The sequence below is a fragment of the Plectropomus leopardus genome, chromosome 22, assembly GCF_026936395.1.
Source record: "Plectropomus leopardus strain MGB_pleo_1.0 chromosome 22, ASM2693639v1, whole genome shotgun sequence".
NCBI lineage: Eukaryota > Metazoa > Chordata > Actinopteri > Perciformes > Serranidae > Plectropomus > Plectropomus leopardus.
This window is the reverse complement of record NC_142197.1, coordinates 13673572-13698011: the sequence shown is the minus strand read 5'-3', so window position 1 is coordinate 13698011 and position 24440 is coordinate 13673572. Positions and strand designations below refer to the sequence as shown.

General features: G+C 37.9%; 1 protein-coding gene and 1 long non-coding RNA gene across 4 annotated transcripts in view; one reads left to right on the top strand and one right to left on the bottom strand.

Annotated features, from left to right (window-relative positions):
* Positions 1 to 23568, top strand: part of LOC121961613 (chemokine-like protein TAFA-2) — a 74592-nt gene extending 51024 nt beyond the window's left edge. For 2 of the 3 annotated variants that reach the window (XM_088072844.1, XM_088072843.1), the window contains 4 exons: positions 10002 to 10157; positions 15308 to 15432; positions 16552 to 16608; positions 22614 to 23568. In XM_088072844.1, coding sequence (XP_087928970.1) covers positions 10002 to 10157; positions 15308 to 15432; positions 16552 to 16581 — 311 coding nt within the window. In that variant the 3' untranslated portion in view covers positions 16582 to 16608; positions 22614 to 23568. The remainder of the gene's footprint in view (positions 1 to 10001; positions 10158 to 15307; positions 15433 to 16551; positions 16609 to 22613) is intronic. The other variant, XM_088072845.1, reaches the window with a different exon arrangement.
* The window catches only part of LOC148185880 (uncharacterized), a 101969-nt gene that overhangs the window by 45336 nt on the left and 32193 nt on the right, over positions 1 to 24440 (bottom strand). Inside the window, exon 4 of the long non-coding RNA XR_015775553.1 lies at positions 9080 to 9189. This is a non-coding gene — a long non-coding RNA (uncharacterized LOC148185880). The remainder of the gene's footprint in view (positions 1 to 9079; positions 9190 to 24440) is intronic.

Here is a 24440-nt window from a genome sequence, read left to right as displayed (position 1 = left end):
TCTGCCCTGAAATGCCTCTCATGCAACCAATTATGTCAAAAATGTTACATTTATGAGGGACAGGCATCCGGGTAAAAATTGAATGACACAGTCAGCGTTACAAGCTTCACCCCCTGAATGGTTTGCTGCAGAGGTTGGAAAAGAGGGGACTTCCTTTCCGACTGCTGTTTCTCTGATGGCTCTCTCCAAAACAAAGGCACATGGCTAATTATTCTGCAGAATAACATCATCAGATCATCAGCATCATCATTCCTTATAATAATTAGCCATGTGCTCCTGTTTGGAAGAGTGTGTAGTTATTTCTGTGGCAATATGCATTTGTTTTTGGGGATATCGGGATGTCATACAGATTGTCTTTTGCTCTGATAGGAGATTTTTTTTTGTGTTGGAACAATGGCACAAGGGTGAGAAGATGAAAAAAACAAAAACAAACATAAGCTGCTAGTGCTAGTACTTCTGTAGAGAGAGAGATGTGGGTGTGTCCTGCAGAGGATTAGGAACAATTCCTCCAAACTTTAGGATCCATGGCTATGTCCCAATGTCTCTGTCGGTGAAAGGAGAAAGAAGCGTGGAGGAGTGCTACCAAGGTGGCTTCAGCTTTGTCATGTGAGGTGTTTGAAAGGACTTTCTCTCCATGCAGCATCACAGATAAAATGTCACAGCAGTAAATGGGGGAGTAATTGGACTGAAACCGCTATTTTGGAGATATGAGCCCAACTCATCTCCCTCTGCCTCATTAAAAGTGTTGTCGAGTCGTCACTAGTAAACCCAAGGAGATCAATTATGGCAACTCAGCAACATTACAAGTAGAGGCCAACCCACATGTTTCATCACTGGATGTCCCACTGACAATACACAGCCTCAGGTAATTGGTGGTGTACAGGCAGCACTGCAGCTGGACAGGATGTCTATTTGTGAGCATGAAGTCGCGCATACCTCTCTCCTCTTTGTTGACCAATTAGATGGGAGCACGGCACTTTGATGTGCGTGGCTTTGATTGGCAGCGATCCCTACTCAAGGCGCTCATCATTTCAGCAGGAAGTGGATCAGAATAATCTCACACACATTCAATTTCTCTCTGATAGCCACCGCAGCCCCCTAATTTCCCCTGGGTGTTATTTCTGTTGCTGTAAACCTGTTATAATTCAAGGGATGAAATGAACATCCAAAAGTGGAGAAAATGTATTTCTTCCCAAAGAACAGAGGAAGAAGAAAACTAAGCCTACTCTGACAAGCAGGCCAAATTGAACTCATTTCAATAAGGAGACAAGCTGATATTCTAATGCACATTTACGCTTTCACTTCTTTAAATAACCAGTTTGTGTCAGCATAGACGGGATCATATTTACACATATCAAACATACTTTTCTACTCTCTGACAGTTATGTAAATTCAGTTTATTTTTCTCTCTGATATTTGAAAAAAGACACTTTGTGCTCTCTGGTCAGACAACGATCCTTTGCTACTGTGGATGTTTACAAAACAAACTTAAAAAATATCAATGGCCATTCTGTTCATCCTTTATTGATCAGAAGGCAGGCACAGAGGCAGAAAGGATTCAGTCCCAGGGTGACTTGCCTCACACATTGTGGGGACATCTGATTTGTTTTCATTAGCATCTTTTCTAATAGATCCATTGAGTTAGCTGCTTTCCTGTGCTTACATGAAACCTTCCAAGTTCTTCCTTTCCTTGTTTTTTGAGCCTTCTTACCCTTTCAAAGGTAAATTTAGGCTGCAATGGTGGCACAGTCATTGTCAAGTACACATCAGGACCATAGACTGTATAAAAAGATGGATGACACGTCTCCACTTCCGCCCACTGTATGCAAATGAAGCCAAATTATCCCAGATACAGCCACTGCCATCTTATGCTGGTGAGGTCTTTTGGAACCAGAGTGGTATCAAGTTGTCACCTGTACATGCGTCCAACCATTCACAAGCATTGCCATTGAACGCGAGCACACCAACTGGCACACACAGCTGTCAATCATGATGTCACACTGCATTTTATAGCATCAAACAAATTAAAAGCTACACTTGAACAAACATCAGGATAAACAACATTCATGAGTTGCTAATTCGTATAATATCATATGATATGTTATGTATGCATTTCTGTAGGATATTACATGATTCACTCAATGACAGTATGTTGACCTAGTGAATCATGTTTTGAAGTGGATGGACATTGACAACGCGTCGGTATTCGATGAGTTGAGATGACCACCTCGGTAAGTGGTTTGACTGATTGGATCGTAAAAACTCCTGGTGGTCGTTTGTATTTAGCACTGTCCACTTGTGACTGGATTGCCCAAGTTACAATCTGTGAATTAACCGAACCAAAAGATGAAGTTTTCTAGAGGATAAAAGTGGATACAGAAGTGAAGGATCGGCTGAGAGAATGGGGGGAAACTGTACAGGGGGAAACTGTTGGCATTTCAGCCCTTATTTGCGATGTGTAAATGCAAAGACAACTGTAATCAGGAAAAAGGCAGGGACACATCTCAGCACAGCATGTCTCTAGACACAGTACCTTCAGATCTGATGATTATCCAAATGGGTGTCGAGAGTTCAAGGTCAACTCAGACCTTTGGATTTTCTTGTGTGATCTCTGCAGAGACATTACAGCCTTGGACTTCAATGTCCACAATGGGAAGCCACTTAGCAAGAATCAAAGCATGCAGGTTGCTAAGGGGAACTTGAACCCAAGTGGAATGAAATATATTTGATGCTTCAAAATCAAACTCAGTTTGTAGTAGAGTTTCTTCCTTTACTGTTGTAAATGTTGCACTGACCTCCATGTCTGACTTACTGTGCGTCCTGTGTTATATGCATCAAAAATTGTTGCTTGCTCTGCACCTTAGACTTTCTGCACTTTGTAATAAAAGTGACTTATATGATGCATAAGAAGCATCTTGCCAAGAAAGGAAAACGCTGCTTGCACCCTTGAGAGAGCAGTAACTAACAGTCAGAGACACTACAGGATCCCCATGGTAAACATAACAATCAATCCAATGCTCAGTAATTTACATTGAGTTTGGCTCCCTGAGTCTGATTTGTAACTGTGGCTGAAAGATGGATCCTCATCCGTCACTCCTCTAAACTGCTACTAACAAAGTAACAAACAGTTTGAGGGGAAATCATCACTATTAACATAAGGGTTCTACACCTCATTATGCAGGTTTGTACAGAGGGAATTACACTCAGTGAGCTCATCGTCAACGATCATTTCTCTGCATAAGAGCAGGTATTTTTGGCAACACAACACTGTGTATAAAGCAAAGCAATGATTACATTATCATTCTCGACAGCTTCATGAATGATACAAAGTATGCATCATTTGCAGTTGCTTCTCTGTCTCCAGAGACCAACGTATAAAAGCTTCTCAAGCAGAGTAATTTCAGTACTGCAAAGAGAAAAATGGCCCATCACTTCTCGCTGAAAGCAACTTTGGTTCAAAGGATTCACTGAAAGGAACAAAAGCCTGGTAAAAACAATACTGTCTGACAATCAGCAATAAGTGTTGAGAGTTCATGTTGGAATTTGCTCTCAAGATCTGATCGGAATATAATTCGAGCTTAATTTTTACAACATATTTTGGTTTTTTGGTTTTTTTTGGTTCTGGTGTTTCTCAAGGGGGCACTGAGGGAACGTCGGGGGCACTAAAAGCAGTAGTTTTGAAAGGGGCTTGGGGTGTTTTTCAGGGCTTTTTATTGTCAGTTTACACCTTCACCTTCTTCTCCCTGCTCTTCCTGCTCTTTGTAAGATTTAGTTTTCGTTTACCAACCCCCGACAAAGAGCAGAGCACAGCCGCTTTTCTCAACTTTGTCTCATCCAGAGAAAGGTTTTAGTGGAGCTCTGTGTCTGTCGGACAGTTTGACAGTCTGTTTTCCTTTACATGAATTAACACTTTCCACCACAAGCTGGAGAATGAAAATTCACCATAATACAGAAAAATTAAGTGTTTATGCTTAAAATGTCCTGTAAGATGCTTATTGTTTAGCACTGGTGCCATATTACAAATTTCTGATTGGCTGTGGTTTGTGATCAAGACTGGAACATAATTGAAATTGAATGTCAAATTTCTAACAGTTGCATATTTGCGATAACACTCATAAATATAATTTTTATTCACATGGCTTTTTGTGCTCCCTGGGAAATAATGATAATGATATTCCATCTTCCCAGTTTAATAAAATCTGTTATTTGGCATTCAATGGTGTTTTTTTTTAATGAATACTAATCAATTTTAATATTCAGGGTAGACAATTAGCCTTCATTTTAACTGATGGTGGGCAATAAGGGACGTGGATAATGGATACGGGGGCACTGGCCAAATAATGGTTTAGAACTACTGGTCTGGACTATTCCTTGGCTGGAACCAGTAACTTTATGATGTCTCTGCTGGATGCCTCCACTGAGTGATGTGTTGTTTTTATTTTTTTGGTTCTTGTACACATTAAACAAACAAGATAATGTCCTTCCACAGGGGAGAACATCATTTATGAAGGAGAGGAGGACAACAGACTTTCAGCTCCCATCTTTTATAATGTTCTGTAGTACATGTATCTTGAAAGTGGGATTTTATCTAAAAACAGCGTTTTGGACAGAGCCACTTTACTTAGCACCTTGACAATAAATCATTGGTATTGACTGTCAACTAACAGCAAGTAGTCACACAGTCACACTCACTAACGACAAAACAGGTAGAAAATGGACAAAACATTATTATGGTGATTAGACATTTAAAAGGCTACAAACTTGTTTATGGATGGAGTCTAAAAGGAACCCACAAAAGTAAGAGTTTAGACTGTTTTGTCTGAGATAGTTATATATAACGGTTATAGTGTTTAATATTGGACTTTATTTTGTATTGCACTTAGAGCAATTTACGATTTGTTAAATTATCATGTAATTGCTATAACCATTTAATTATTGTTTGTTTGTTTTGAGACTGGGCTGCATGGCCAATTAGACCTTGGGCGATAGTGTCAGCTGGCTTTGACCACAGTACATTGAGTCATAGTAAGTATTTACCAGTTGCAGGAAGAAAATGCATTGTTCATTACATGTTGTTACATGTGCAAGTTTTATATCATATTATCATATTATACAAATATTATCATATCAACATTTCAAAAGTGACGTAGTATATGAGCAGCCTTTATTCATCGGGAGGTGGAGTGGTCTAAGCTGATAAACAGCATCTTCTAAATCTCCATGTTAACTTTAAAGGTTAATATAATCAAAGTTAAAAGCTTTGAACTGAGACCTTAAAGTTCTGGTGATTGAGTTAGTTAATAAGTTAAGGTCACTTTGTCCTAAAAACCATCACTGAAATTGACTTAATGCTGACTCCAACATGTTTTTTAATGCTTTAACACTGCAATAGGCTCTCATTAAAAAGACAGCCTTATACTAGACAGGTTCTGCATTTTGACTCACTGGATGAGTGTTTCTGACAGCTCACACATCTGACGCAAACAGTGTTTTCATATTTCAAACACAATCTGTTGATGTCATCAATACAGATACGCCAGACCTTTCAACTCAGGGGAACTTTTACAAAAGGATTACTTGAGTTGCAGCAGGCTCGTGTGGAGGGGATCCAGGGGAATAGCGTCAGCCTCCACACGATGCTCTGACTATAAGAAGTGTTGCGAGCATGTGAAGCACCTGGCTGCTCACTCTGTCTATAAGATATTAAGTCTACCTGTTGTCTCCAGCAGGTTTGACCCTGAGGGTAGACAATTAAGCTGTCTTTACATCCTGTGATATTGTAAACGTATCCAGTATTTGTATTGGCAAAGGGTGTTATGATACTCTCTGTATGTGTGAAACAAACGGCACAGGAAACAATAGGCTGTGCACACAATGAAACAATAATTAAAAGAGACTGTTTTTTTCTTTTATGTCCTTGTTATTCTCTAGAAGTACCTCTTTACTCTAGTTTTGCCTGCAGGTAAAGCGATGTAACAAGCCTGAGGACTTTTGTTTGTAACTAGCTGCATTAAATTCTCTTCAGATGAAAATTTCTTTTTTCCTCCTTAAACTGTAAAATCAAGTCAAAACAAAACTGTAGTAAATCATCAATTAGGGTCAGGTTCTGTTTTTCAAACATCCTTGATGCATTTTTTCTTTCCTTTTGACAAATATTTAATCTGGAAATGTTCAATAAATCCATGTTACTGAATGTGGATTTTAGTTTCTTTCATAATCTGAAACATCAATTAAAATGACTTATTGTGACCTCCAGGATAATCAGAGCATCATAAAACTTTACAGCCACAAACTAGAGACCTCTGCAATTCAGGGGATATATGGCTTTGGTGTATTGAAAATAAGAGGGTTTATTTGCAGTTTCCATAAGGGAAGTGCACGTCATCCAGTCACTTAAAAACTTAACTCTTACAGAAATTTCCAAATGTCAGTGTTTTGACTTTGATACCAAATTACAGCATTCTGTGGTGTTTCTCAATGATTAATGACCACTTTTTATTAATCTTGAGTGTTGAAAAATGCTTACATTTAGCACTCCATGCAATCTAAACCTGAATAGTTGAAGTCTGATTGGGCCCCTAATGAAAACAGTGTTTATTAAATATTAATGACTAGAAAAACTCAACACATGGTGCTAAGATGCACCTCAAATAAATCTGCCAGTTCCCAGCTTTCAGAAAATGGATACTACATCTATGTGGTGTATACTGTTGACCTGCCACCTTCCCCTAAAGATTCCCCGTCCTCCCTAAAAAGACACAAATTGAGTCTAAAGAGTGTCTCAGAGGCTTAAATATTACTGTAATTTGATTTATAGTTGAAGAAATATGACAAAAGCAAGCATTTGCTGGCCATTTACAAAGTGGTTCACTGTAGGCAACTAAATTAATAAAAATAACGGTTAGCGTTTGTTCCATACAATTTCCGGTTGCAGGTAATGCATTTCTAACATTTTTCAAGAATGGATACTTTTATTTATTTATGGTGTATTCACGTTTTTTTTTTGGATAAAAACAGTTGAGTCACATGGGAAACATGGAGAGAAAAGGAAACAATATGCAACAAAGGTCACCTGCCAGAATCAGGCTCGGGAAGTTGCAGTTATATTGTGTATTTCTTATCCACCAGGCCACCCGGATGTCCTTGAATCCTGTTATTTAAATTTCATGGCATCATCCTTGTCTTATGAAACTTTGAAAGACGCAAATCTACAAAACACAACCACAGCAGCGGCATGTCCAGGGCCAGAGGGATCTCCTCTGTCACAGCGGCAGCGCAGCAGGTTTAAAGCTGGTTTGCAGGACAGAGTGATTCCCGAGTGAAATGCTTTTCTCCGTATCTGCTGGCAGAGGAAGCTGAGTAGGCATCCAAGTAGAACTCCAAATCCAGTCAGAAAAACCTCAGCCTCTCAGTGTGAAACATGTCCTTTAGAGAGAGATACTGGCAGCACTTCTCTTACATCTAAAGCAGCTCTGCTTGCTGCGTGTTTGTCTTTCATATCTTTTCGTGTTCGGGCCGGAGCATGAGTAAGCATCCCGCTACTTTTGGGCGACTACCTGAATTATTTTTGATGTATGGGGACAGACGGGGGGTGAGGGGGGGGGGTTGTTAGAGTAGACATGCTATCAAAAGTTGAGTGCATAATCAAAGTAGAACTTCCCTTTCCTGTCTCCCTGACTTTTTGCTTTTAAATTTGACTTTGTCCTTTTCTGCCTGCTGTCCGCTTATATATTCTAGCAGCAGCCATCAGTGAAATGTTTGATGCTATGGAATCACAGACAGCAGGTAACTGAAACAGCGTAGAAGGAGGGAAACATATGGTGTGAGGAATATTACACTCCCACTTAATTTTTAATGTAAAAGCAGTGTTTTCTGAGTTCTAAATAAAAAAAAAGGTAACAGGTAAATCTCTGAGGTATAGTGATGCTCAACAGTTGCAGAGCATCTTTGTCAGATTTAATATCATTCAGGCTCAGCAGAGCAGCTGACTCCATCACTGTTAGTCTCAGTAGTTGCTTGTTACAGCAGCTGGAAAGTGCTGCTGTCCGCCGATATAACACGCTGAAGTGAAAACGTAATTAACTGGGTTTGGTCGAGGCGCGACAGTATAGACAGTTAGGTCCAGTTTCACGCAATCATTTCAGAATTACTGTTTACTGCAGCAGCAGTGAGTATCTCAGCAGAAGGACACCTCAAGAAAATGTCACATGCAATTAAAAGAGAATGGAGCAGCTCGGGCTCTAAATAATTCAGACAATGGAGCGTGATCTGGAAATTGGCTCCAAATACTGCAGCGCTGCACTTTCCTCTTCACATATCTGAATTTTTTTTTTTTTAAAGACTGCTGCCTGTTGTGGGAAATGTGGAACAGTATCAGTTCCAATCATTACCATCCCATACGTGAGTTATTATTTATTTAAAGGTACCTTTAATTCTTCAATTACATGGATGAGGATGAAAATAATGTTCTTAATGATGTTTGCAATGCCAGATCCTGATTGGTTACCGCAACTACACCACTTAAAGCTCCTGTTAAAAGGATTAAATGGACTTAAAGGGACAATCCATCAATTTCACGTAAGGATAGGCTTACTCGCCACAGAGAGTACTACTCTGCATGTGAAAACAGTTGTACAGTGTCTTTGGTGGCTTTGCAGGGAGCTCTCTAAAGTCTGAGAAAATAACCCTGATGATGTCATCAGGAGCTTAAAGTTGCCCAGCTTAGTTTTCTTTTAAACAAACAAAAGTTATATTTACATCTGTGCCTGAATAAGAACAAAAAAAGGCGCCAGTACCCTAATTCAGCCGCTGCATGACACCATCATCATATGTGTCATGGATATATTTTTGTTTGCATTTCATGACATACAACATGTTTTACCTATTTCTAAATCTTTTGTAAGATTTAGGAGGATTTAGTGGCACAAGAGCCAAATTATCAACAGAGGTCTCTATTTCTCCAAAACAAATGGTGATTTAAACCAGTACAAACACAGAATAAAGCAGGTTAACATGAAAATTCTGTGTTTTTCTGATGCGGTCTGGCCGAAAAACCTTGTACCTGCTAATGTGTGCTCACCTTCTTATCAAATAACTTCAGATCCAGATGTTCAGGAGGTTGATAACAGGAGTTGAATTATCTGTCGAGGTCTCTTCTTCTCCAAAACAAACAGACCAGGCGATTAAAACCTGTAAAAACAGAGAATAAAGCAGTTAAAGATTAAAAAAGGGTTATTCCAACACTGCTCTTCCCAGAAGGACTGCTAATGCGAAACTGTCAAAATGCCTATCGCCAAAAGGGGAAATGTTATATGGACAGACAGTCACTGACAATCCTAATGTATGGCTACAACTGTTAAGTTGTTATCTTGGTTATACAAACAATAATGCATTTGTCACAGGCCTCTTGATGCTGTACAAATACAGATAATGACACTGTCTGCTTGAATGCAGTGAAACAAATAAAAACTTATATGCATATGGCCCTTTGTAGAGACAGTATTTGATTTGTCTGGTCTGAGCTACTGCAGAAACATGGCAGTGCAACATGGCACGCCACTGATCTTTCAGTTTACAAGGCACGTGTACTACTACTCAGCCTGTGAAAACACTTGCATGTTTTGTTTAATAAGTCAAAGAAGTCGAACAATGATGCCTGATGTCATCATGCTCAGAGTACAAAAACTGAGTTACACAGTCGAAACGTATCAATGAAACCAGCATCTACCTTCAAAATCTTTAGGCCACTCAAACAAAATGATGAAGTGAAAAGTGAAAATTGAACCCTCTGTAAAAAAAAGGGCCCTTTTTCAAAAATAGGTAGACTCTCACTGGTATTTTTTTCATTATTGAGACAGATAAGACTGATGCAGAAGACAATAGAGACCAAAGAGAGATAATCTTTAGGGACTCAGTCAAAGACCGCCACTGTGGGTGTGTAGCTAAGAACTGTTGAACTGAATCGTCACTGATTATTCCTTCCTTCCTGTTGTTTTTTCCAGCAGTGCACCATGTCCGAACAGGCACCTGTGAGGTTGTGGCATTGCATCGCTGCTGCAACAAGAACAAAATTGAGGAGCGCTCACAAACTGTGAAGTGCTCCTGCTTTCCCGGGCAAGTGGCCGGCACCACCAGAGCTGCCCCGTCCTGTGTAGATGGTATGCTCCGGCTGAATATTTCATGGGCCATCTTCTTTTCTTTCTTTTTTTTGCTGATATGCCTTTCCACAAATCTTGGGAATTAGTTTTGCTGAGATCATCGATAAGTGTTCCAGCACACACTAACTCACTTATATTTAATTTCTTCTACAAGATGCTGTCAGGGGGGATATATAGATTAAAATAATCTGTTTGAGATCATTTATAAATGTCACACTGTTGTTTTAGCAGATTACAACTGCGGGGGAAATTTGGTAAATACATAATTACAGATTGGATTTAATCCAGATAGGGACATTTCATGATGAACACTCCAGACACAAAGATCTTTTCACGCTGTATGAGGAGGGGACTGGTGAAAACTGCATATGATAATTTCACCACTTATATTCAATTTTATAAATTCAAGTAACATTTAAAAAATCCTTTACATCCTTTGATGTGGCTTTTTAATTAACCTGTTGAATTTTTTCTTCATTGTTTGGTCTACAAATTGTCAGATGCACGAAAGTATTCAACCCTCACCTGTCCTAACCCTTTGAAACCTGACTAAATTCTTTGATTTCTTTGAAAAAATATGGGAACTTTTACTTTAAGAGACATGACTCAAAAATGATCTGGAAATTAGTGAAGAGTTTAAAAAATTAAAAAACAAAAAATACAAAAAACAACTAAAAAAAAACAAGACTGTGAGTGATGCTTTTAATACATATATACATACAAACATAATTATAATAATTATAAATATTATTTTTTGAATATTTTTCTACTAAATAAATTTCTCATAATCCTCCCCCCTTTGTAAAACCAAATTTTTAGGTCATTTTCTTGTCACATTTTACTAATTTCTCACAATTTGTGGGATATTTCTTGCCAAGTTGGTAACTGCCCTTTTCCCTCCATGCTTTTTTGAAAAATCAAACCAGTTCACTCAGGTTTCAAAGGGTTAAATGCTCTGCAAAAGTAGGTGCTGGAAGTGCAATGAAAAATGCTTTCTTTCTGTTATAGAGCAAGAACACTTAGATGTGTATAGCACATTTATCAAATTTATCGTTAGTGAAAAACATTTCTGTATCCCCGACTCAAGATCATACTCAAGGGTACTGTAGTCCCATTTCATGGGACATTTAATACAATACTCTATAAACAATGTTGCTATAAACACACTATTGCACCTCACAACAGTAAAACATATAGAAAGTTTGAGTTTAACAAATTAAACTCATCATTCAAGCCCAAACGTTCAAGTGCCTCAAGTCAATTGATCCTTAACATTTTTCTAACCTAACTTTTGGTCCAGATCTCCTCTATGCTGCTTATATAGTCAATATCCTGGAATCTGAGCAAAGAGACAGGATGTGGATACTCATTAAAATGACTTTAGATAAGACAATTAAACTGTTTAACCTTACATTAGTCTTTATGTTCACCAAGTCTCTGTTCCAGGGGAATTTTAATAAATAATAGTAATTTTGCAATCAATTATATAAAACCAAGCCTGTCTTTTTCTATTTCTCCCTTGAAAGGTTTCATTTGCCAAACATAATTTTGTGTATGATAATGTACATGTATGAACTAGAGTATGAGTAGTATCAGTGGTAATACTGATTCAAGTAATACTGCAGTGGAATAGGAAATACTCCAGCAGTGATAAAAGTATTTGTAGAGACAGTTTTAGTACTTTTGGCTACCATTATCCTGTTTAATGCTGTGACATAACAGACTGATGTCACTTTGTAATGTTTAACCGTAGTCGTAGTATTAACAGTGAATACAGTCTGGTAAATCCAGGTCATAACAAAAAGGCGCTGAGGTTTTTTTGTGTTTTATTAAATCACCTATAAAAAGAGGGGGAAACTACCTACTGCCTGACAGTAAAGCCAGTGCCCCAGAGGGCTTCTTAGCATGCTAATGTGTCAGACCGCCGACTCAGCTCAAGTGGCTGCTTCACTTTGGTCTGAAAAGCGCGGGTTTCTGGCTAAACTCTGGACCCAATCGTGTTTGACCTATTCCTTGACATTTTAGTATTGACATTTTCTGCAAATTAGAGCTGTGAGCCACTGGCCTCAGTTTAAAGCTCCACGGGTGATCCCACAAAAAAAAAAAAATGTTCAGCACTTAACCTTTTAATTATTCTTTCTTCTACAACCAGGGATTACCTTTAGCTCCACTCTGTGTGAGACAATCTCCTCTTTATACGAAGACAAATGAACCTCCGGACAACTAAGGAGACGAATAGATTTGAATGTGTAATTCAGAGAGGTACAGGAGCCAAAAAAAACAAAAAAACCTGCAAAAGTCACTCAATTCAGTTTCTCAAAACGTGTCTTGATTGCAAGGTAGTAACGCCAACCTGAGAAAATACTCTGTTGCATCGAAAATGCAGGACTAAATACTAAATACTAAAGTAAAAGTAACTAAGTATAATCAGAAAAATGTACTTAAGTATTAAAAGTACTTAATTCAGAAATATATATATATATAAAAACATTTACAATTATTAAGGTCTGTGCATAATGTTTGTTTTTGTTTATTTTTAATCCTGTTAATCACAGATTCGTGTCTTTCAGAGGCAGTAAGCTGTGTTTTAAAGCTAAATTGATGATACTGGTATCGTATGAAATTAGAAGACAGACATATCATACTTACATCTCAGTAATGGTAAATTTTGGCAATGAGAAAACAGCATGCCAATTTCACAGGGTCCCCCTGACCTCTGAACTCAGGTTATCTGTATACAATTTTTTTTTTTTTTTTTTTTGGGGGGGGGCATGAGTCTCCCCTTTACAGACATTCCCACTTTATGCTCATCCCATGTAGTTTTTTGCTGTCGTTTGATTCTTGATCAATACGATCTGATAAGAATTGCTTTACCTTGTCACTATGGACTTCAAAACAGTTTTGACATGAAAATAATGGAACTGTAAACATGTGATTAAATATTAGGATTAATTGCAATTAAAATAATCATTTCACAGCCCACGTTCAAACTGTTTTATACGTAACCTGATTTGCTGCTGATGACAAAAACTACAATTATATCACCAATCTGTGTGAGGTACAACAGGGTTAAAGACAAAGAAGGAATTTACCCTGAGCATCAGTAAAATCTTTGTTAGGTCACATGTCGACAGTCAATCAGAGCTGCAAGTTTGGTTTCCAAATATGCACTTAACAGCAGAATTACGACTCGTTATCTGCTATAGTTTGAGCTAACTGATGTCAGAACTATACATTGGCCACACTCCAGAGACACTCAGCCACAGCACTGTAATCTTCAATCCTGGCACATGATTGCAATTAAGACATTTTAACTTCTGATTATAAGAAAACGCCTTGATTATTCAACATGTTTTTGTAAAACATATAAAAGATAATATAGCGATGTGTGAAGCTCAGCCCTTACTGATCATAAATGGATATGAGCTCAAGGTCAAAGCAAAAATTTGTAGGCATATTTAACAGCTACACTAAGGAAAATGACATAAATAAAAGCATAAATCTAATTTCTGCTCCCAGATGTTTTCAGCCTGAGCTGCTCTCTTGTTTTTAAAGCATCATTAACTGTTAAGTGAAACGTATCCCATGCACTATGTGTATGTTTTGTTATCAATACTCCCATTTCATTTCATGAGAAACCTTTGTGGCTTTTTAATAGCTGCTGCTACACAACCACCATCTGCTTGCAGTTGACCTGATGCACGTTTTACACCGCACTGCTGCTATAACCATGGCTGTGTGGTGCAAATTGATTCCCTCACGTCATAAAGTATCCATTCTATGCAATTTACTCTAGTGAGGCTCCGGTGTTATGGGTGGATTATAATAACAGTCCTCTTCATTAGGAAAAAACACTAATGCTGGTGGAGGGGGATGTGGAACGTAGATAATGACCTCTGTAATACGCCAAATTTAAATTATGTCTTGTACAATGGAGTAGCAGAAGCTTAATGCTCTCTTTTATGGAGGCATCTCAGTGAAGCTGGATGTTTTCCCGTCAGATGATCTCTTTCCAGTTCCCCATCTTCAACACATGGATATGACAAGGCTCCCAACACCTTGTGTGCTTGAATACTCAAAATAGATTTAGCGAGTGTTGCTAGTCAAAAAGCAAAGCTTACATCATTTACCTGAGACAGCTGTCAAAATTTGACAGCATTGTTGAGACACATCTATGAAGATTTATTTGGTATTTCAGGAACCGCTTCGTTTCAGGCTCATAATGTTATAGATGTGAGCTTAAAACACAAATTACCTCCTAAAGTTAAGAAAAAATGAAAAATACCTAATTTTGATTTCACGAAGGAAGCAACAAAACAGTGGGGAAAAATAAGATGTGTGCAAATATTATCATCATAAATGCGAGGATAATATTTAAAGTAATGTTTATCTAATGGAAGATTTACACAGTTGACAACATGCGGCAACCTCCTACACCGGTGACACTCAATTTACAGCCCAAATCTGGCCCCCATTTCCTAATTCACAATACTACTGAAGTGATTAACACTGGGAATCATTTTTGTGCTTTTAGTATACATAAGGTGCCAGAGTGTATAAAGCAACATCTAAATAGAGCTTGTTTATCAAAAAAAGTGCCAGTAGAGGGTCCCCCACATCCCCCAATAAAGGTCCTAGCTACATCCCTAATATCCGAAAATCTAAGCAATGTCTTAGAATCTGAGAAATGTCCTAAAAAACTTTAAAAAATCCTAAAATTACAGAATATCCTAAAATTACAAATTACAGATTACTAGTTACCCTGTTAAAATGTAGGTAATGTAACATTTTATCACTTTTTTAAATTACTAAACCATAAAAAAATGTTTTAAACAGGGCAATAAAGCTTAAAAAAAAATCAAATTTTCAGTGGGGATGGGTGCATGCTTTACAAGTTTTGTAAACTGAATTTAGTCCATAAATGTGTTATTGTGACAGCAATTGTCGTACAAATTCATCAGAAATTTTTAGTTTAATATAAATATTAGTTTAATATAAAATACAACTTTTTAATTTATTGTTTTAATTTATTTTCGTTTTAATATTGTTTTTACATGGGGGAAAATGTCACCTTTTTTTTAAAAACACTGGTATGACATTTAAAAAACATATATTTTTGACTGCTGTTTGACTTCTACATTTGCTTACAGCCTCGATAGTGGAGCAGAAGTGGTGGTGTCAGATGCATCCGTGCCTTGATGGGGAGGAATGCAAAGTTCTTCCTGATCTGAAGGGCTGGAGCTGTGCTACAGGGAACAAGATCAAAACTACTAAGGTACATTTAAATAAAAACAGATGTTAATAACTTTTTCAATGCTATAATTTAAGTTACTTTAACAGTTTATTGTTGTGCACTTCGCAACATTTTATGTATTATATTAAATATTTGTTAATGTTTAATATTTGGCTTGGAAACTGTAACATTATTAAGATGGTGATTATAAAATTGCAACTGATGATTATAATAACTCAAATTGTTAATAAATGGTATGTAGTGCATCTTTAAATATTACAACTTTATAATGGCCACCAAGTCAATATGACAGATGCACAACAGTGTTTATTAACCATTTAACATTATTACAAAACAAAATACATTATATTATTACTTAGAATTAGTAAATACTGTTAATTATCATGTAGTTGTTTGTAAACAGTAAAATAACTATTTAATAAGCCTAACTATCAACTAAGCATGTATTAATAACAGTTATTATAAAGTGTCACCAAAAAAAAAAAAGGGACATTCGTGATACCATGTTCAAACCTGTTGAATCTGACCTCGCACACCTTCAACTCCTCAAAGTCAACCGGCTGTGGCTTCTGTAACAATCTTCCTCCCTGCCTTTACCTAAAAACAGCTAATGTTTGTAGTCGCTGCTCGGGTCCCCGGGGGCCTGTAATCAATGAGCTGCCATGTCTCCTTAGCACTTTCAGCCCACTTTGAGCACCCAAACTGGCCAATTACTCACTCCAATTACCTGCTTTTAACGTTGTAACATGATGCGTGTATCCTTCACTGTGTTATGACGACCCGTAGACTTCAGTTCTGCCTCTCTCCATGTACTTAATTATTTAAACTGGCCGCACCACACCTGCCTGGAGCCGGGAGCCTGGAGCCTGGGGCTATTGATTCGGGGACTTGTCGGGACCTCAAAGTGGGATATATATATATATATATATATATATATATATATATATATATATATATATATATATATATATATATATATATATATATATATATATTTTTTCTTTTCTTTGACTGGTCTGACCAAGTTTAGAGAAAAGATTTTGGTAATTTTGACAACTATTGGATATTGATAAGTATTTTAAAGTATGAAAATTAACGTATTTTTTCTTGCTGTCTTCTTTAACGTGGATGCCTGGAAAGATTTCCGCTGACAGAGACCAGCTCTGGTAACGTCAGATGCTTCACAGTGCAGTCCAGGTAATAAATCTGTTTTTCTATTTGAAGGCTTCACGTCCAAATAAAAAAATACAGAGAAATTCCCAACAGGGATCATTAATGTGTCTCATTATTACTTCATAGCACAGAAAGAACGTACGCATGTAATTTACTACAAAGTGTCACTCCTCATTGTCATTAAAACAGACAAGGCAAATTGTATTATTAACCACATTTCCCAGAAGTGTAACTCCACCAGAGAGGAGAGCAAGAGGAGGTGTATGATCCACAAAGACGACAACAACCTGTTCAAAGCATCAGCATTACCCAGCGGATTTATCTCACGCACCTTTGAACTCAGCGAGAGAAACAAGTTTCTTAAGTTTCAAATCTTCCTGCAGGCCGCTTGAAGCAACGGGGGGTCGGGCTTTCTTGTTCAGCTCTGCAGAGCGTTTGGGAAAACAGCTACAACATAAACACTGTACCTCCAGCTATACTGACCTCTATTGCTCTGTATCATAAATGCATTCATACACACTGGAGACACCTTGAGAATTCACACTGTAAACAAAGCAGTGACTGGCTACTACAAATCCCACGACTCAGCAGGGAATACAGTGTGTCAGCGCGGAGGAAATCTCAGAGTGATGAACAGCGTCTGACAGGTAGAGATGTTGAGCTGTTAAAATCTGTGCATTTACAGTCGCTCTTTAAACTGGGAATTTTGGAATGTAAACAGTGAGGATGTAATCATGTGGGAAAATAATCCAATCACTGTTTTTAAGACTGTTTTTGCTATTTTTTAAAGTTCCTCATTACTTGTATTATTCATGACTTTACACAACTCAGTCCTTGACGAGACATTTGTAAATTTATCTTGGAGATTTCTCTGTCACACATATTTGATGAACGATCTCTATCCAGTCATCAGTCAAGGGAAGATTTTCTGCAATTACAGGTTGCAGTATTTTATTTTTATTGATTTATTTATTTTGCATGCTGACAGCAGGATTTCCATAAAGGTTCTATCTTCAGAGTTCGTCACTAGCTAGACATTAAATAAGTAAAGAGCATTAAATCTAACAGTATGAGGTGTTGAATATCTCTTGTAAAGTCTGGTGTGAACTCTTCCAACAAGTGATCAAAAAAAAAAGGGCCAGCAAATATGCTGAAGATTTGCATTATTCATCTGACATTGCCTCTAACAATCAGAATTATAGTAGCAGTTCTGTGAAGCCTCCGCAAAGCTCACAAAAAGTGTTATCTCTCTCTGCCACACAAGGTGCAAAGTTTCCTATAGTGTAACTTTACTGTGAATATTCAGTGACTGAAAATACGCTTTGCCCGGAGGGTGTTTAAAGCAGATTCAGGTTTTCATGTCATAGAAACAGGTGAAAATAAGATACTTTATGTTTTCTGCCACTACTATCTTATGTTCTCCTTCATGTTAATGACGAGCCCCGCGGCATTTTGCCTACAAAGTTCCCTTAAAAACAGTCAAAGTAACACTGTACAAGTGAGATACCTGAGGTGAAACATAGTTTTTTTACGCACTGATCACCAGTTTGCCTTCACAACATTTCTTCTTTCAGACCCATGAAAAGAAAACATCCAAAAGGCCCATTTTAGTGTTTATTTTTAATCAGCTTCTGTTCTGGAAATTAATGCAATAAACTAACTAACATAATGCCTGATTTGCAACATTACAATTAAGAAAACTTCTAACACAAAATATAATTATCGTAATATAAATAATCAGCTAAGGAAGTTTCATGATGATATCTATTAGTTAAAATGTTTACTCTATTCATTCTTTTTATTTTTGGTCTAAAAATTAAAGGAATTTTATTTTTTTTCTCATTCTCCACTCCACAGAAACCTCCACTTCAGTAACACTTACAGACAACAAGTCAGAATGAATTATCTGGACACTATTAACACTTCAAGGCCGCAATTCAGCGTAACTGGACTGTTGTTGAGAGAAAACTCTTAATGAAAGGTCCAGTGTGTACGATTTAGTATATTTACAGAAATAGAATATGATATAATGAGTATATTTTCTTTCCTGTTAAATCACCTAAAAAATAAGAATTGTTGTGTTTTCGTTACCTAAGAATGAGCCGTTTGTATCTATATAGGGGGCAGGTTCTCATCTACGAGACTGCCATGGCACTTACAGAAACCCAAAATGAACAAAGCAAACGCTGGCTCTAGGGCCAATGTAGTGGGAAGTCCTTCTGAAACGAGAGCATCAGGCAAACCTTTTTTTTTAACCACGGGACTGCTTTATTCTGTGTTTTGATATGTAGTGCATCTATCACTACATATCACAACTTTATAATAGCCGCCGGTTGAAATCACCAGGTTTGTTTGTTTTGGGAAGGAAGAGACCTCTGCTGAAAATTAGATTCTCAGTACAACCTCCTGAACATCTGGACTTTAAGTTATCGGAAAAAGAAAAGGTGAGCACACATTAGCATGTGCTAGGCTAGTGCCCGTCTCCAACATGCCTAAAATCATTGGAAAAAACACTGATTTTAATGTGAAACTTCTTTATTCAGTGTTTTTACCTATTTTAATCACCTGGTCAGTTTGTTTTGGAGAGAAAGAGACCTCTGCAGACAGTTTGGTTCCTGGCAAAAACCTCCTGAACAATGAACACTTGAAATATTCTGAGAGAAATTTCAGCTGGTTGCAATCTGCAATCCTCAGCAAAAGATACCAATAAATCCCCCGATATCTCCTCAGCTCTTACCAACGGGCCTTTGATGGCCTCTTAATTGTAGAGTATGGCCACACGCAAGAAGCCATTAGTAAGTGCTTTACAGTGACAATATTCAGCTAATATTCATGCTGAGAAACAAGCAATAGTGTATCGTGTACCAATATAAAGTGTTACCATAGTCACTATAGGTTTTGATTTGTGGAGGTCGTTACCCAGTGGGCCTGACAGTGACACTTAATTTGTGTAAAGGTGAATCTGCAGTGTCTCTGCTTTCTGTTTTTGCTGATTTTACAGGCCGATTCTCACATAAAAATCCTGCCTAATGCAGCTTTAAAATTGCCATACTATGAAAATCCCAGCCTCACTAGTCACAACACAAAACATATTGCTGAGAAGGACACTGCGGTGTGCCAATTACACGGCTGAATTACACAAACACAAGCCCATGCACCTGCTGTGTTAAATCTTTCAGCCAACCTTACTTCAGGCACTAAATGGAAATGAATCCTTTGCCAGTTAAATTAGCACTTGTCAGCCACCAATTAAACGAACGCAACACCCACTGAAGACTTAGTTTTCCTCTCAGTATTTTTAGCATTGTTGGAGACAGTCACTCAAATACTGTTAATGATTTCCCCCCTCCTGAAGTGAGGCGCGGAGTATAGATCCATCTCTGAAGACATTTTCTCTTCTGACAAGAAGCAGCGCTGCTCTTTGTCTTTTCGGCGTGGAATTATTCTCAAATTAGTACCACATTAATCACAGTGACAGCTGAGAATGTAAATGACTCTGTAAAGGGAAGAATTTATTACAGCCGGTACGGAGAACGGCAAAGTGCTGCCACAACCTAAATTTATGGAAACTCTTTACCCTGTGTTTGATATGATTATGCAGGTTTTCTTGTCAAGTGATGGCCTGATGGTTTTTGGATTGTTTTGCTTTTCTGCATAATTGAGGATGATTTATATGACACTGTGCAGTGCGGCGCTGCTGGTCCACTGTGTTCTGTGTCAAACAACTCATTTGTGAATTAATCTAACCAGGCTGTCAGCACTGTGTGCTTCCTATCAAAAGTTCAGCATCGATAATGGAGCCTTACAAGTTCGACGACGGCTTCCCTCAGTCCATCAAACCTACGTGGCAGCTGCCAGACGGTTGAAATCGATAGCGGACATCGTTATGAAGGTTGTTATGTTATGTTCCTCGAGAGTCTTTTCCAGAATGTACTTTTGGAGGAGCAGAGGAGCTGCCAGTCAGCCACTGGGCCTCATGACAGGCAATTTAATCTCAAGGAGAATGGAGGTCTTCAGAGTATCTGACAGCATCGAACTAGGGGAGAGAAAACCTCAGTGCGGAGCACAAACCCAACTCACCAGCATCAGTCATCCTGAATACTGCCCACCACTCTAATGGAGAGATCGATGTACTGATACATGAGGCCAATATGAGTCTTTTATGAGGTACTGCGGTGATACTGAATCTGAAAGAATTCCACAACTTGACCTTTACACTTGACTGTTGTCTTTCACACTGTCAGAAGGACAACACCACACAGACTGGGTACAGGTGGTGCTAGAGGTCGAACCGATTTATCGGTTTGGTCAATAAACTGCTGTGTGATAGTCAGTGGTGGAATGCTACTCAGAAAATTTACTCAAGTACTGCACTTAAATACAAATTTGAGATACTTGGTTTACGCTTAAGCATTTTCTTTTCGTGTCACCTTACACTTTTAACTCACTAGACTTCATGAGGAAATACTGTTCTTTTAACTTCACTACATTTGTCTGAATGCTTTAGTTACTTTACAGATGAAACTTTTTTGCAAAAAAAAGGAAGTTAATAAAATATTAAGTTTTGGATGAATTTAATTACTACCAAGTACAGCTGCTATGACGAGTTGATTAATCCATCAGTCGATTGACAGAAAATTAACAATTTTGATAAACACTTAAATCTTTGTCTATTTTAGAGTATTTCTTCTCCATTGTTTGGGGGGATTATTTTCTTCTTTTTTAAAAAAAAAAAAAAAGTTTATTGGGGTGTTTTTTAGTTCTTCTTAAAATCATGTTTAGGTTTTTTTATTTTTTAAATAATTTTTAGTTTTTCAAATGTTTTTCTATTTCTGGTAAATCCTCCAAGAATTTGGGGTGTTTTTCCCCCTTTTGTGAGTTTTTAAGATTTTTTTTCTTTTTTAAAATTTTTAGTTCTTTGGGTGTTTTGTTTGTTTTTTTTTATTTTCTGCATTTGATGCTTTTACTTCATTCTTACTTACTATTACTTCAGTAAAATTTTAAATGCAGGACTTTAGCTTGTAAATAAAATACAGGGTGGTATTAGTGATTTTACTTAAGTAAAAAATCTACATACTTCTTCCATCACTGGTGATATTGTGATAAGTTTTCATTTTAACATATATTTACATGATTTTTTTTGGCTGGCCAGCACTATAAAGGCTACTTTTTACTCACTTTACATATGAAAAAAAGATACATGAATTTCAAGCAAACAGGCTTGTTAGACATGATTTTATTGATATTCTTTTTCACCTGTTTTGGGATAGCTAAGATTATGTTTTCCCCTGCTAGCATCATGCACTCATCATGTCAGATCAACTTTACACACAAGATCTTTAATAGAGAGATTGTCATATTTGCAAAGCATTCCTGCTCCCAATGAGATAGACACCTCTGATTTTAGCTACCCCGTGGCCTTAACTGTAGCACCACTGCATGATAAACGGCTGCTTAGCCTCTACAAAAGAAAAACTGTGAGCATGTAGTTTGTTTCATCCAACTCATCTACAGTATAAAGCCTCTTAAGGCCTCTAGCAGGGGTTTAAGAACTTTAGCCTTATTTTTCATATGAATATAATGAGCTTTCTCACATTGGAAACATTAAAAATAAACTGCAAGACTAAAAAGAGTCTTCAGTGTTGAATAATGCATCTGATATTGTAGCTGTTATGCCAACAGCTTTAACATGTCAATCAGTGTGGGCAGGAGTCTAATGTCTTTTTCCTCGGATCTTCTGTTGACAAAGTTGAGCTTTATTACCGTAGGTCGTGCCCTTTTCTTTCCCTGCTCAGTCGTGTTATCAGTCTCTGTTTATGTCAAGTGCTCTGCTTCTTTGTGTTACATCACTCTGATAGAGAGAAGCAGGCATTTATGTACAATTTAGATGAAAACGATGTGAAGTACCATTCAAACACACAAATATATTCAGTGATGCTTGTGGAGGTGACTTTCTTAGATGGAATTTTGATGTTAGCACTTCTCTGATGGCTCTGATTTCATTTTAACACATTTTCTTTCTGTCCCAGGTGAACCAACAGCTCTGGTCTTTGTCGGATCATCAAAAGAGATGTAGTGCAAAAGGACCTTTCTGTAAATAAAGACTTCCTTTCATCTGGACTGCAATTAATCTTTTGGAAAACTCTGAATGCTTCTTCTTGAACTCTATGGACATCAAGCTCTGAACATTCAGCACTTCTTTTTGGAGGACTCCTTATGATTAGCCTTACCGGACAACAGGATTTATTCTCTGACATTGTACTGCTTGTAGTGGAATACAACGGTGAACTGTGTGTTAATTTCTAGAGTAATATGTCCTTTTCAAGGGATCTGCATCACAAGTCGACCGGAGTGAATGGCAGGCCAGTGTGTTGTAAGCATTGCAAATATTCAATACAAAATGTGACTTTGTTTTATCAGTCCATTGTGGCTTTCTTCTCTGACAACGTGTAGTTTCAAAGGTATTGATAAAGATGAAAATATGTGGCTGAGCAGCAGATATTCAGGGTGATTTTCAAAGAAATACACAGCCACATTCATCATACACACTGTGTGCCATAACACAGAAGAGGAAGATAAACTTTTAAACTCAACATAAACCTACTTCACAATATGAGGACGCTGAACTAAACCGGTGCTGTAAAAGGTATAAACTGATCAAACCTACCAGCTGTTAACAGGCAGAAAGTTGGATCCAGTCATGGTTTATTTTTCCTTTGAAAATCACTCTGCCATTTTTCTGCCACCTCTGCCAGATTTTGTTTTTGTATCACAGCTCTGGAGTTCAGATTATAGACAACAGCAGTGTAAATTAAACACACAGCATCTGGTCACTGGCTGTGTGATGACAACAATGTTCCCAAAACTGTTTTTGAGTAGTTACTCGAGTATGATTTGCTGGTCACCTTTCAGTAGGTATCGCTGACACTTCCTTTGTCTGTGTAAGTGATGACATCAGTAATAAACTATGGTTGTGTAACTTAAGACTTGTGGTTTTTAAGCATCCCTGTGCTAACAATGACTAATATTGAGCCATGTTAGCAGCATGGCTAAAGGGATGGCAGTGAGGGTCTGTTTGTTGGTCCAACACTTTGGTCTATCACCTATTAATGGGGACACACTGATTTATTAGCTGATATTCGCTTTGTTGACTGCCAGCAAATAACATGGCATTCAGCAGCCAATGTTTTTCTGTTGTGTCACATCAACTTTGAGCAGGCTAAAACAGCAGGGCTTGAGACGAATGGTGTCCTGTCGTCCAGGGGACAATAGAAAACGTGTTTGGTATGAACAGAGATCTTAAGGAACGTCTTTGGGACGACAGAACACATTAAACTCGCAACACATTCTCATCCTAACGTCACATATTACTGCCTTGTCAGTGGACTTGACATGGCATGTGGTTACGTATAGGCAACAACAGCACAAGGCAGCCAATGTCGGCGAGTTCACAAAAAAAATACATGAATGGACGTTGTTTGTGGGAACCATCCATCACCTCTTCCACCCACCCTTTAGGGGCCCTCCCGCTTCTTGTATCATGTCGTTACTGGTAGCGTTTCATGTGCACGCGACAGGTTCCATCCGGCCGGGTTGTCAATTGACAACTCACCCGTGTCCGTAGCATGTGGACGTGGCAGGTGCTGTCCAGCCATTCGCAGGAGTATAATGACAATGCGACCAGGTCTGTCCACGTTCTCAGCCATTCAGTGACATTTCATGCACAGGTGACTGGTGCCTTAAACCAATAGCACTGACAAAGCAGCACTATTTTACATGTTCTGAATGAAAACAGGCTGGAACTCAAGATCAGCGTGTCAGAGACGTACCCTATTTTATATCTGATAATGCTACAA